Genomic DNA, 14,621 nt, shown 5'->3' with positions numbered 1-14,621 from the left:
CCCACCAGAGAGAAAAGCAAAGAAAAGAGTTTGCAGCACACAGCCACGAGAGGGCACAAGAAACCAAGCTGAAACCCTCAAAAGGCCTTTCTGCAGCTGCGAGGATTTGGGAGCGTGCTGATTGCTTTCTTAGAGCAGCCACCTGAATTTCTCCTGAGGGAAAGCTTTTGTGCTTTTTTTTTTTTTTAATGCTTGTGTATGTGTTTTCTCCATACACAGCCCCACTGGAGTGACACCTCACTACATCGTGTCTGAAGGAGGGCAGCTCTGTGACAGCAGCTCCTTGCCTTGTGTCCCACATTCCCTGGTCCTTTTGCCCTTCCTGAGCTGCCTGAACAAACACCCTTGATTGCTCTGTGATGCAGTGGGACGTTATCAGTCTGGATGTTGCTCTGACATAGAGTTTGGGTGGTGCTGTGTGGAACCAGGGGCTGGACTCAATGATCCTTGGGGGTCCCCTCCAACTTAGAATGGAATCATAGAATCATAGAATGGTTTGGGTTGAAAGGGACCTTTAGGATTATCCAGTTCCACTCCCCACTATAGGCAGGAAAACCTCCATCTGGGTTGCTCACAGCCCCATCCAGCCTGGCCTTGAATGCTTCCAGGGAAGCATTCCATCTACAACCTCTCTGGGCAACCTGTTCCAACTGGGGATGTTCTATGGTTCTATGATTTGTCATGACAGGGAACAAGTGGGAGACTGGAAACATGCTGAAGAAGGTGTTGACTTCAAGATATTTCTAGGAGGAATGTTTCCCTCCCTGTTCTTCTTTCTCTCCAGCAGCATGAAGAAAGAGGGAACTGGTTTTGTTTAGCTTGGAGAAGCCTCCAGGGAGACCTCATTGTGGCCTTCCAGTACTTGAAGGGAGCGTATAAACAGGAGGGGGAATGGCTGTTCATATGGGTTGATAGTGATAGGACAAGGGGGAATGGCCTTAAACTGAGACAGGAGAGGTTTAGGTTAGATGTTAGGAGGAGGTTTTTCACCCAGAGGGTGGTGAGGCACTGGCACAGGTTGCCCAAGGAGGCTGTGGATGCCCCATCCCTGCAGGCATTCAAGGCCAGGCTGGATGTGGCTCTGGGCAGCCTGGGCTGCTGGTTGGTGACCTGCACACAGCAGGGGGTTGGAAGTAGATGAGCGTTAGATGCTCTAACCTTGAGCACTAGATGGTCCTTTTTAACCCAGGCCATTCTATCATTCTATGGTTCTATGAAACAGACACACACACCTTGAGGTTGGGAGACATCAGGAACCATCCTGGAAGGGACAACGAGGCCATGCAATGTGGCCTTCACAGCTCAAGGCAGATCACACCTCTCTAAACCAGCCCTCATGGCATCTCTGTTAGATTGAGCATGGGTTAATGGTCCCCATGGGAAGGACTAGGCAAAGGCAGTAGAGAAGAAAACACACTTTGAAAATAATACCATGAGCCAAGGCTTGTTGAGAGAACATAAGTTGGTGACAAGATCCCTGTCTGGGACCAACTGTCTGTTTCTTCTGCCTGGCCAGGGTGTTGTGCTGTGACAGCAACAGCTTACATAGGGATTGCAAGGGACACACATGGGGACTGCTGCGTGCTGTGACACCCTGCCCTGACTTTGGGCAGTTCTTGTTCCTGCTGCCTCAGAAAGGCTTCCTGAGAAGGAGAGATGTTAGATTAGAAGTTAGCCTTGAGGCTAACACTGGGAAATAATTTGTGGAGGGAAAGAAAGTACATATTTGGTCGGGTCTACATGCCAGATCTTGAACCAGCAGGGCTGTTTTGGCAAGAACTGTGGGTTTGTTTGACTGAAAAAGATATGAGTTCAAGGCTGATTGCATCTTTATGGCCTAGAATTGCTTTACAGCTGTAATTTATTCTCCCTTTTGTACAGGAATAGCTCTGGCAAGAGTTGGTTTTGCTAAAACTAACGCCCGGAGGGTTAGCCAAGTACAATTATTCACTGCCTGACAAAACAGAAACTCAGGATCATGAAAACCTGTGAAGCAACAGGTTCAGCACCAAGCAAAGGGAAGCACTCCATGTGCTGAGTGTATGGACTGCCTTGAGAGAGTCTTGTGGGTGCTGATGTGAGGTGGACAGGTTTGCAGACTTTGAAGTACACATTACTCCACCTCTTGCTCGGATAGCAGGGGAGCCACCAGCTTCTGGAAGAGATACTGCAAGAAATTCATGGTAGAGTTTTCCTGTACTCTTGACACACACAAGGCACCTGATGGAGCGATCAACCCATTTGAATGCCAGGATCTTCACCTAGGGATAGCCTGAATGGCAGTACATCTAAAACACCATTCACAAGTTTGTCATCCTTCTCTCCCTGGTTGAAGGCAAGATGGCAGTGTTTAGACAGCACTAGCACTTGGAAAGGTACTTTAGCACAGCACAGTAGGATTGCTTTTAAATGACATCCTAGCACCTGTGCAGTACAAACAGAAGCAAGGCTTTGATGCAGTGAGGATTCCTCCATTCAAACAAGTTTCTGATCTTGTAATATCCTTATGAAATATAATCATTTTAAAATCTGAACTTGTATGTTCATCAGAAAGGTTTTTCAAAGCTGCAGGGATAAGAAGTGAAGTTGCTTTTATTCATCTTAGTGTAAATCAGGAATATGTAGAATTAATCATTTCTAATACAGGTATCCTTTTTCTAACCTTGCTCATCCATCTCTGCACTGAGCCCAGGTCTTGTCCTTCAAACACGGCTTTCAGATCATGCCAGTTCATCCTATGTGATGTCTGAAATCAAGGCATGTTATATGCCCTTATTTCTTCTTCTTCCAAAGGTGCTGGTATTACTCAGAAACTCAGAAAAGCTTGTACATGTCAGCTCCAAGAAGAGATGTGATTTTTTTTTTTTACAAGCAGCAAAATCCAAATACAGTAAGCAAGCTCTACCACACCCCTCCTTTGCGTTTTCATGGAAGCATCTTAAAAAAGCCTCACAAAATGGGTGCATTTGTAATGTTTTAGCACAAGATGGCTGCAAACTGTAGAGCAAATTTCGTATCATTAATATTGTGTTTCTGTGTAACTGAAAGTCTTGAGCTCTAAATGGCCACACTTCAGCAAAAGGTGGGATACATTTAATTTCCATGGGGATTTCTTTAGAATAATGCACCAGCAAATTTCCAATGAAGAATTAAATGTCCGTGCTAAAGCATATGGCCAGTATTTTTGGCTATCAGAAAACACTTTTTTTTTTTTCATTTTTTGTTTGTTCAGAACCTGCTGCTACTAACTCCATTTTCCTGTGCACCCTCTGCTGCTAATGACTCCATTTTCTGGGCGTCCCCTTCAGCACGAGGTGCTATCAGTTCTTCTTCTGGAATAAACTGAGCAGGCCAGCACCTTCTTGGTTGACTTGCTGCATTATCCTCACCCACCTTTCCAATTTGATGAAGATCCTTGACAATTATTTTCTCAGTATCTTCTAGAACCGTTGTCAATAAATTAAATAGGAGAGCAATCCAGGCAAGTCCAAAAAGAATCCAAATGGCCACAATTGTTCGGTAGTAGGAAAAATAAATCCTGCCAGGTTGTTTACCTGCAGGTAGGGGGAGAGAAAGGAGGAGAAAATTAACAAATTAAACTGGCCTTGCCTGTGTAAAACAGGCAAGCCTAATGGACTCAATTAATGTATTTTACACTGAATGCTTCAAGGTGACTTTCATTGTGATGGAATACTACAGTATGCGATGTATAAAATACAGCAGCAGTACTCCAGGTCAGAGGAAAGCGTGTTCCAGATTCAGGCTGACTCAGTCTCTTGTGGCTTCAATTTTATATATGTTAGCACACATGATGGTCTCTCCAAAAGATATACTGAGATTGGTGTGGATTGGCCTCCAAGCAAGTTACTGTGATTCTGTAAAATGCAATTATGACCTGATAGGTAATTGCTCTAAATTATTGATATGCTTAATCGAAATTGCAATTCCTACTTGACTTTTGAATGGACTCGGGAGCATTTTCCATTAATAAAGTAGATGACTGATGAGAACTCACTACTTGCCAAGAACGCAAGTTTCTGTGTTGGAAACTAGTGGACTGGAGCTTATTTCATGCAGTCTGTACCACTTAGCATCACCTAGCCTTACACACCCACTTTTCTGCATGGGTCACTTCATTTGTTTGCTCAGATGTCAGCAATCCACAAGCAATGTTCAGAAAGCATTTGTTCCTACTGCATCTAGTTCCCCTCTGTTGAAACGATACGGTCCTGGCATCAGCACAAAAACTTAGTAATGCTGCTTGGTGAATGTTGCAAGTCATTGTTAAGGGTGAATCCATATAGCAGAGATAACAGCAACATGCATGGACAGGGAGATCACCACAACATTTCACATTCTGAAGCTGCTCAGAAGAGATCAGGATGCTGGCATCCCATTTCATGTCCTGCAGCACTTTGCATTAAATAAATCAACTAGTTGGATTTGTACTTCATCATGCAAAGCTTTGGAAATGGGGCAGCAGTGAGCTGGTTTGTAATCATGAATCGATAACCGACAGCTGGTTTTATTTCTTTTGCTGGGACTGAGAAGCTGTCAGGCTTCCTGTAAAGCATCTCTTTTTCTGTTCTGTGTGAAGCTCATCGTGTGGGGTTAGGACTTCAACACTGTTTGCAAAGCAGCTAGTAATATCTACATAACGTTAACTCAAAGCTGAACTTCAGTAAGGCATAAAGCTGGTTCACAGACCAAGGGGAGTTTCACCCTAGAAATGTCACCCATGTGTGCACGTGCTGCAAACAGCTGAATCAGGACTGTCATCTTCCTAGGATTTCTCCCCATACAAAACAGGCTTTATCTCATCTTTGAAGTACAGCAGCTACAAAAATCAGAATTACTAAAATGCAAATAAACTCATGCCTGTCCTCTTCCATTTGGCCAGCACAAAACCATTGGTCATTTGTAATCAATTCTAAACATGTAAGATGAAGAACATTCATTCTGATTGTTGTGTTTGGAAGCTGTGTGTGTCATTAAAACTTATCATAGAATTGCTCAGGTTGGAAAAGACCTTCAAGATCATCAAGTTCAACCACAACCTAACCATGCTACCCTAATTCTAACCACCCTCTGCTAAATCATGTCCCTGAGCACCACATCCAAACAATTTTTAAACACATTCAGGGCTGGTGACTCAAACACCTCCCTGGGGAGCCTATTGCAGTGTTTAACAACCCTTTCTGTAAAAGAAGTTTTTCCTGATTTCCAACATAAACTTACCCTGGCACAACTTGAGGCATTTTACTGCCATTGTTTGACACCAATTGAGATAACTACTGCAGGAAAAAATACTGCAGCTCCAGTTAAGTCATCTTAAAGAAGAACTCACAGAGCCAGGAGGCTCGTCTAATTCGTTTAACCGTGTTTGTAAAATAACATGTTTACACCTGAGGAAAGTGCTATTGAAGTAGCTATTCTGGGGCTATTGCTCTTGTAATTGCAAAACTCAAGTATTAGCTCCAAAGCTTCCTTCTTGTACCAGTGCCGAGGAAAAGCCTGTATTGGAGAGATGCTGGCAGAACAGGTTGTTGTGGAGAAATCCTTGATACTTCAAGGAATCCAGGTGTTCTGTTGCTTCTCCCATGGACACACACTTGACTCCTGGTTTTCACTGTGGATTTCTTCTAGAAGCTGATTCTGTTCAGAGTGTATTTTGACCAGCAGAGTCACAAAGTGTTTTGAGAAGCACACCAACAAGCTGGAGTGTGGCTTCAACAGTGTGACATCAGAGGAACCTCCTAAGCTCTAACTTGGGAAGGCAAAGCACATGCAGTAGTGCACAAGGATACTAAAGAAGGCTGCTCTTAAAGTGATGTACCTATTTAAGATCCACTTCTCATAGATTTTCATGAGTAGATTTTCCCACTGCCCTGTGACTATAGTTTCTACTTCTTGGACTTCTGTAAAATCATGTCTTCTGAAACACAAGCACTTATATTTTTACTGTATACTCTGAAATGTAAGTCTTAGGTGGCTAAAGCAGGGATACGTATCTTATATGGCAGTCACAACTATCTCCTTTTCATATATGCAAACTCCTAGGCTTGTTGAATTCTACCCTTCCCTCCCCAAAATATTTGGCTTTTTGCACCCCATCTCATTACGTTTATACAACTCTGTGCTTTCATCAGCTCATGAAATCCTAGAAAGACAAGTATTTCCTCCAAAATCTTACAAAGCAAAGACTGGTCAAAGACTAGACAGAAGATTTGTCTCTAGAGTACATTGATGACCTGTGCAGTCAACCCACAGTAAAGCACAGAGGTGCTTTGCTGCACCTCCTCTCTGAAATCAATCTTACCTACTACGTAATCTCCAAAGCCAATGGTGCTGAGGGTGATAAATGCAAAGTAAATTCCTTCACTGTACGACCAACCCTCTGTGATCTGGAAGAACAGTGATGGCAAACACAGGAACACTAGGATCCCAGTCACAAGGAAGAACAGAAGGGTCAGATATTTGATCTTCTTCTGAAAAAAGAAACAACTAAATTACAATCATGATTTGACACACTAGCAGGCCATATATAACGCTTGGTATTCAAAATGGGTGACCACCTAGGAATACCTTCTATAATCACTGTGTCTTGCCCTGAAGCAGGGGGAATCTATGCATTAAAGATGTTCCATATCCATAATAAACCTGAGAGATATAGTCTTTTTTTTTTTTTTTTTAATTTATTTATTCTGTTAGCCTTTAATGCCCACACATATGGAAGGAATTCCCAATGACTTTTACCAGAATTAGGCCATTTCCAGTTTTCACTAAACGACATCACTTTTAGCTAGCTTTCAGACATTCAGGTATTCCCAAGAACACTCAATTTTGCCTTGGAAAATAGATGTTTAAAAAAATAATTTACATCGTTTCCAATATTGCTTGCAGTATCTTACAGAGTCTCGACTGTTAACTTTATCACTGCATCTGTACCACAACTTAAATCCTACCCAGTGGATAAGTGACTACGAGGAGACCTTTAACAAACAAACTCCTGATGAAGAACTGTTAGCCAGTGACTTTTGAACCATCCTACCACCAAGCAGCTATGAAGCAACTGTGGTTGGATAAAAAGACTTGTCAGACAGTAAGATTTTTCAACCAGATACATCTATCTTATATGCACATTTTTTTAAGTCCAGATTGTCTGGAAATGAATGGCAACTGCTGGGTAATTTCTCATGCCTTTATGTGTTGTGCTTGTGCTAGATTCAACATCTAATCTAGCCTTACATGCTACTTAAGTTTGCCAGACACAGGAGGATACTGAACGGTTTGATCAGAGTTGTCTGTAACATTCATACCTAATCCTAATGAAGAGAATTACAGCAGGAGACACAGAAGAGCCATTCTCACTTCATCAGAAGCATTGAGAGAATGTGAGAAGCTCCCAATAACCTGCGCCATAACCAGAACAGAGATACCGTGCCTCCAGCCCCCTGCAAGTGCCTCCTCACCTCACAGCAGCTGGGCTCAAATGGGCAACTTGAGCCTGAATTTTCCTTGCTGCAGAAGTCAAAGGCGGAAAGGGATTAAAGGACTGCATAACAAATAAGGAGGGGTGACACGTTAAGCACTGAGCCAGCGTCTACTGAAACTCCTACAGCTCAGCTACATCACAGCTCTCTTCTCTCAAGGTGAGATGCTAAATCACCTATCTCTGAGCTGCCAATAAAGAGGGGCAGGTACTTCCCTAGTGTTAGCTCCTGAGATAAGTGTCTAGAGAAGTGGAAGGAAGCACTCTCTCTCTCTCTCTCTTTCCATTGATTGCTGAAGTGGCCTCAGACATGCTATGTAGATGAACAGGCAAAGCATATTCCCCTCTCTGAAAACCTCCTCTAGTTGCCTCCTCTGCTTAGCTCTGCAGGGAGAGAATACTTCTTTTCCTCTCCTAGCACAATGCCCAACACAGCAAGAGAACAAACGTAACAGAGGATAATGCCAGGATGTATCTTGGGAAACAGCCTAGAAACTAGCATGTCACTGTGCCTAAGTAAAACCAATTACCTTTCTCATTCCTTTTTCGTACAGGAATTTCCCCAGCTTTTTACACAGCAGTGAGAGGATCTTACCAACACGGTGCAGAAAAACAATATTCAGAGGGATTCCAAACAGAGCAAAAAAGACACAGAAGATCTGGCCCCCAACAGTTTTAGGATGTAGCGTGCCATAACCTATGAAAAGAAAGATATGTCAGAGGGGATATTCCAGAGAGCTGGAGCAATCCATGATCACATTCACACACAACCAAGCCTGGCCTGCATTTGTTTCCAGAAAATGTGGCTAGCACTTCCTAGCCTACATATTCACTTTTCTCTGGCAAAACTAGAAAGCAGAAGTGATTCATCCTGGATGTTCTGTGGGATGCAGAGTGCTGTTCTCACAACCAAGCCTTAATGGGAATGAAAGCGTAATCTAAAAGCAGTTATGGAAAATACGCATTTCCCGTGAGAGATACACAGGAAGACAAAAACCAGAAGGCTGGGGACCTGGAAGATGTCAAGTCTAGAGTCTCAGGCTGTTTCTCATGCCAGAATCAAACAATCTGCCTTCTTGTAGATATGCCTGTGTGTTAGTGACCTCCGTGGCTGAATGCCAGTAGGTTGGTACGTCCAGATACTGGCTGAGACACTGTAGGGTGCATTACAATACCTTGCACTAATTAACCCAGACCTTACTGGTAGTCAGTTCATTCATGCCAGAGAGATAATTTTCTTAAAATTCTATTAAAAGAGGATTTAGATAAGTAATGGAACAACAGCTGCAGAACTCCAAACATGTCCTTTAATGGACTGTAGGCTTTGCTGCTCTTAGACCTCATGAGGTACATCTTTAAGTGCTAGAGTTCTGTACTTTGTGTATGTCCTTATTTTATCCTCACCATGAGAAAAAGCACTTTCCAGAGCACAGTTCAACTCAAGACATCCATTATTTGGAAAACTGCATGTTTTCCTCTGGGGAGATGACAAATAAAACAACTGAGTGATTAACTGGCTGCTAAGACTCAGATGCTTGAGGTGTTTTGTGCTTCCTGTTGCACAAATATTGCATTTTCATGGCAGCAAAGCCAAGATAGGTGAAGATGGGTAAAAGTGCCTCACTAAGAGGTATGCTATGCAGTAAGGGGGCAGAGAAACAAGCAAATGGGACTTTTCCTGGGACAGCCGAGCCCAGCGGGGAAACAAATCTGATGGGAAGAAACCCTTTTGCTTGGGAGAGAAATGCCACAATGAAAAAACTACAATAATACAGGCAATGGCAAGGAATGGATTGGCTATTAATATGTAAATATTGCTGTTTCCATGAAATGTTTGTCTTTCACGTGATGGGTCAGGAGACTTCCAGAGTACTCAGCAGTTTTCTATAATAAAATGACCTCTTCAACACTGATGGAGTCTGACTTATAACTGCAGTGCTGAGGAGCAGAAAAATAAAAAAAAAAATCAGTGAGATTTGATTTTCAGTTCAAGTTCTTTGGTGGTGTTTGGACAATGTTATCAACAGGGGAAAGCGATTCTTCTTTCTCTTCTCCAGATCCTCCTAAAGAATTTTTCTGTGTCATACTAAAAGCGTTCCAGCAGATGAGTGCAAACTGCTGGAAAACACTTTGCTCAAGTCTCTACATCCCCTTTCTTCTATGGCAAGAAATCTCCATATGGGTTCATGCAACACCAACACACCTGCCACGATGGTGGGGCACCACAGGGACCCAAGACATGTCACACTTACAGGTCACAGGCACAGCTGTGCTTAGGGTGTAGTGGGAGAGGCCTCAGCTTGTGACAACATACATTTAACCCTCATTGCATGACAGTGTGAAGCAGCAGCCATAAGCATGCTCAAATTCTGCAGGCCTTTGCTTTTTGGGATGCATATTTGAGGGAAAGGGAGAGACAGGCAGGGGCAAGCAGCCCCTGGGATGGTCAGAATAGCTTGAAGAAGCAGTGTAAAAGTCTTAGAAATTGCCTTGTCCTCTTCTCATTTCTTCCTTCCCAGCAAAGTTCACTTATTTCATACCATTCTTTTATGCTTTACTCCACTCCCAGATTTAAAGCCTGTTTGACCATAGAATAAAAGTCAGATGTTGGACAGTCAAATCTTCTACCCACAACTGGCAGCAGAACAAGATTTTAATAGATGGCTTGAAAAGAAGAAACAAGTGAGGAAAAAAAAAGAAAAAAGATCAAAATGAAAGACTATTGGTATTTTAAAATTCAAAGTAATACACAAACATTTGGGCATCAGTGAGGGCTCAGGACCATGTCAGTAGCTGCTTCCCATGCAAGCCAATAAAGAACTGGACTTTCTATCCTTGAAAGTTTAGATCCTAGTAAGCAGACATAAATATCACACACACACACACACAAATATGGGAATCACAGAACAGACCTATTGTGGAAACCACTGTGCCTGCAAAGAAGAAGGAGTTACTGAAATCCCAGTTGCTGTTTTCAGTCTGTGATTCATTTCCAATAGGGTAAACTCCCTTCTGAATTGCTTCAGTCAGGTTCTGGAAGGGAAGGCATTATTATTATTATTATTTTAATCAATGCAACTGCTTTTCTCAAGTCTTTGCTGAACGAGTTCTACAGATTAAGACAACTGCTGCTCCTTTCCTGTGAACACCACTCACTTTGTTTTCATTAATGCTCTAACACCACTCACACCTTTGCTGCCAAGGTTAGCTGGCAGGTTTTGAAAGTTTGCCTTTTGCCCTGCAGTTATGTTGGGTGCTCTTATGGCTTTTAGGAGAACTTGTTTGTTTCAGTGTGAAGTTTGCCCCTAAAGACCTTGCTTCTTGCAGGCTAAGTACTTGGGGGGGGGGGGGGGAGGAAGGGATCTACAGAAGACACAGCAGAACAAAGCAGCCCACCAATTGAACTGATGGGGCGCCTGGTTTTGAGTTTGCCCTTGAGATTTTAGTGGTGCAGCTGGGATCTAATTGCTCACCTGTATGCAGGCATTAGTGAGTTACAGCTGGGTACATGTGACACACACAAAATGTAGTTTTAAGGCTGTAGTCTCATTGGAGCTACATATTTATAAAGTCACTGGTTTGCAAAGCATTAATACTGATGCAACTACAATCAGAATCCAGCCTGACATGTACAGCATTCTGCAAGGGGCATGCGTGAACCTGGACAATATTGACAATGCAGCCTTCGAGATGAAGTTCAGTGAACATCTGTTGGAGAAGGCTTGGGTTGAATTGAGACTGTCCTGTGGCAGGGTGTTATCTCCCAAGCCCTTCCAGCTCTATCATCTATAACTCCATGCATTTTCAGTCCCCTTCCTTCTGTGGATTTCATTCTAAATGATGCTGGTTTTTCTGAGGCTTCAAAAACAAGAAAAACAACAAGAAAGAACCCCAGTATCCAACTGGCCTGCCTCAGCAAGCAGAGGACATTTATCTAGACATTTGGGATGCAGACTGATTTCTACAGAAGCAGCAGAAACAAAATCCAAGGCTGAGCCCAAGCAAAGACAAGGTATTAGATGAAATAAACTGCACCAGGAAGGCTTTAACTCCTCTTCCCTCACCATTTTACTACAGTCCCAGAAAGTCAAGGCTAACGTAAGTCCTGGCAGCACTTGCACAAGGATTGTCCTGAAGAAGTTTATTTTTTTTTCTTCTCTCCCACCCATTCCCCCCCCCCTCCAAAAGAAAAAAATAAAATAAAATCCACGATGAAGGGGATGCATGCACATGTGAACTCTGGGCTGAGCCACTGTTTGCATTTTTAGAAATAGTGGCTCCCTCCCTTCTCTCCTTATCCTCAAAACACGCTCATTAAGAGCTCTGTTACTTTCCCATGCAGACATGCTTCCTGGCAAGGCTATCTGCAATCCTTGTTTCCTTTGCACTGTAGCAAATGCAGCTAAGAAACATCTATGATGGAGTGAGAAATGTAGTCAATCTCAGTTTCCCGTGCTGTGACCAGAAGCTCCTTTCTCTTGACTGTGCTGCCTATTTAACTTCTGCAGCACAGAATCGTAGGATGGCTTGAGTTGTAAGGGACCTCGAGGATCACCAAGTTCCAACCCCCAGCATTTTCTAGAAATAAACCCTGACTGTGTTATGCTTCCTGTAGGAATTTAAGCATCTTTATTTTCCTCCAACAGATTATTTCAGGGTTCACTATATTGTTCTCTTGTGCTGTGTGTGGCAACCACTTCCATTACTTTCAGACAGCCTCATTTTTCTGCTGTGCCACCCACTGGAGATGAGCATAGCCCCACTGAAAGATGTACCAGCAGGAGGCACAAACCCAAAGAACTGAGCCATCTTAGAGCAGGGAGTGTTAACAGCTGACACACAACATTTTATCACACCACATCAACTTGTACTTGTGTACAGATCAGTATGATCTGCCTCCCTAAACCAGGGAACGGGTTTGGGGTTTGCAAAAATAATCCAGATGAACACACCAGCAAGAACACAGAGAGAGAGTTATCTTTGCAGCAAGGATGAATAGGAAATAACATCTGAGGGGGAAATGGGCAGGAGAAAGAGCTTGCACGGCGCGGGCACCCACCTTCATAAACTGCTCCATCTCTGCCACTGTGAGGTGAGTGAAATTCTGCAGAAAAGCCTCCTTCATCTGAGCAGCTGCCATTTTCTGCTGCTTTTCGGCAGTCCTCTCCAGTGCCTGGAACACAGCTGCACCCACCAGCAAGTAGACGAAGTAGCTGCCCACCAGCAAACCTGTCTGCAGCTTTCCACTGCACATGGCCCTCGGTAAGGGACAGGGAGAGATTGGTAAATCCCACAAACTCCTGAGGAGCCTCCCCTAGGCAGGAAGAGTCCTCCCAACTGCTGTTTCCACTGGGATCTTGCGCTGACAGGGACAGCGAGATGTCAAATACACTCAAGGGGAGGCTGGGAGTTTAAAAAAAAAACAAAAAACAAAGAAAAAAAGAAAAACAAATGAACAAAATTAAAGACAACAACAGCAAAAACAAGCAAAAAAAAAAAAACCAACCCTTTCCACTCTCTGGGCTGCATGCTGTTTAGGGATTTCCTCTTGTCTGTGAAACTCTGATTTGCTGAGTTCTCAGGAAAAATGAGTCAGGATGTTAGGAGCTGGCAGGTGGCCATCTCCTCCTGCTCAAGGAACACTCACCAGAGGCTCTAGGAACAGGTGAGGACAGTCCTCAAAGGGCCCATAGTGGAGCTTTCTTGGAAAAAAACACTGTTTTCCCTTCTCTGCCTCCAACTAACGCCTAGAACTGTGCCCCAAGGCTCACAAAGACCCTTCTTGCTCTGTGTTCAGGGGCAGCATCGGGCAAATGCAGCTGGACTGCTCTCCTGCAGTTCACTAATCTGCTTGTAGGACAGAGAATGATCATGAAGACCTGCAAAGAGCAAACTAGGAGAACCCAGCAATGTGCTTAAGGTCAGGACTGCCACTGGGAAGAGCCAAGAGGAGCATAGAATCATAGAAACGTTTGAGTTGGAAGGGGCCCTAAAAAGCCATCAGGTCCCACTCTGCAAGCAGGGACACCTATAGCCTCATGAGGTGCTCAGAGCCCCGTCCAGTTTGATCTCCAGTGTCTCCATGGCATCTCCCACCTCCTTGGGCAACCTGTGCCAGTGCCTTACCACACTTTTTGAAAAAAAATTATTCCTTATATCCAATCTAAATCTCCTCTCTTTTAGCTTGAAACCATTTCCCTCTGTCCTGTCATAACAGACCCTGCTGAAGAGTCTGATCCCTTCTTTCTTATACCCCCTTTCATGAAATTCAGCAAAGATCAGTGCAAAGTCATGCCCCAAGGAAAGCAGAACCCCTAGTAAGGACTGACTAACCGTGGAGCAACTCTGAGGAAAAGGATGTGAGGATCCAGAGAGGCTCTGCAATCTCCATTTCTGTGTTTTCTATGACCCAGTTGGATACAGTCCTGAACACCTGGTCTGACCACAGAGATGATATAATTTTGAGGAAAAGGTTGGACCTGCTGAGGTCACTTCTCACCTGAATTATCCTGTGATCCTGCAGTGTCAGGAAAGAATTAATTACAGAAAAGTCATACTGGTATCAGCACATAGAAGAAAATGCAGAGGCTTGGAGGCTGGTTTCATGGAGCTGATGTAAACAAGAAACGGCAGATGGCTCCACTCTGACAAGTGCAGGTTGTCCTTTCACACATAAATCTGTTTTACCCCAGAGGAAAACAGGAAAGCTATGAATGAAAGTAAGTAGCTCCACAACACCTTTAAAATGAAAAGATTTTCATTAAAGTTACTGGAAAAGGGCTTGTAGAAACAGGATCCGACTTCCTTTCACTTCTTTTGAGGTTACGGAGTGTGGAAGGTGTGTTTCTTCCTCAGATCTCATCGGCTTCTGTACTGTTCTGTAAATAAGAGCACCTGCAGCTTTACCTTTTCATGCCTCTCAGACTCCCAGCTCTGTGAGATGGTAGAAACACCATTACGTATGCAAATACTGTATTTCCTCATCTACAGACTGCAGGCATGCAGGTAACAGAGAATTCTTTTCTCAGTAAGATGGAAGGAAAAACATGAATCTCATAGAAGATGCTGAGAGTTTTGAATTCACTTGCAGTTGTTTAACCAGGGTGGGTAACGGAGCCATGTTCTTCTC

The 14,621-nt window shown here is 43.5% G+C and overlaps 1 protein-coding gene across 1 annotated transcript; it reads right to left on the bottom strand.

The window, feature by feature from the left end:
* Positions 1–3,228: 3,228 nt before the first annotated feature.
* On the bottom strand, positions 3,229–12,746 carry LOC306947378 (potassium channel, subfamily K, member 16-like; the record flags this gene model as incomplete). The annotated part of the gene is given in 6 exon segments (XM_079536676.1): positions 3,229–3,554; positions 6,320–6,494; positions 6,496–6,504; positions 8,023–8,189; positions 10,405–10,525; positions 12,552–12,746. Coding segments are annotated over 6 exon segments (993 nt in total).
* Between the last annotated feature and the right edge of the window lie 1,875 nt (positions 12,747–14,621).

The sequence above is a fragment of the Tetrao urogallus genome (assembly GCF_951394365.1).
Source record: "Tetrao urogallus genome assembly, chromosome: 6".
Classification (NCBI taxonomy): Eukaryota; Metazoa; Chordata; class Aves; order Galliformes; family Phasianidae; genus Tetrao; species Tetrao urogallus.
This window is presented reverse-complemented; position numbering and strand designations above follow the sequence as displayed.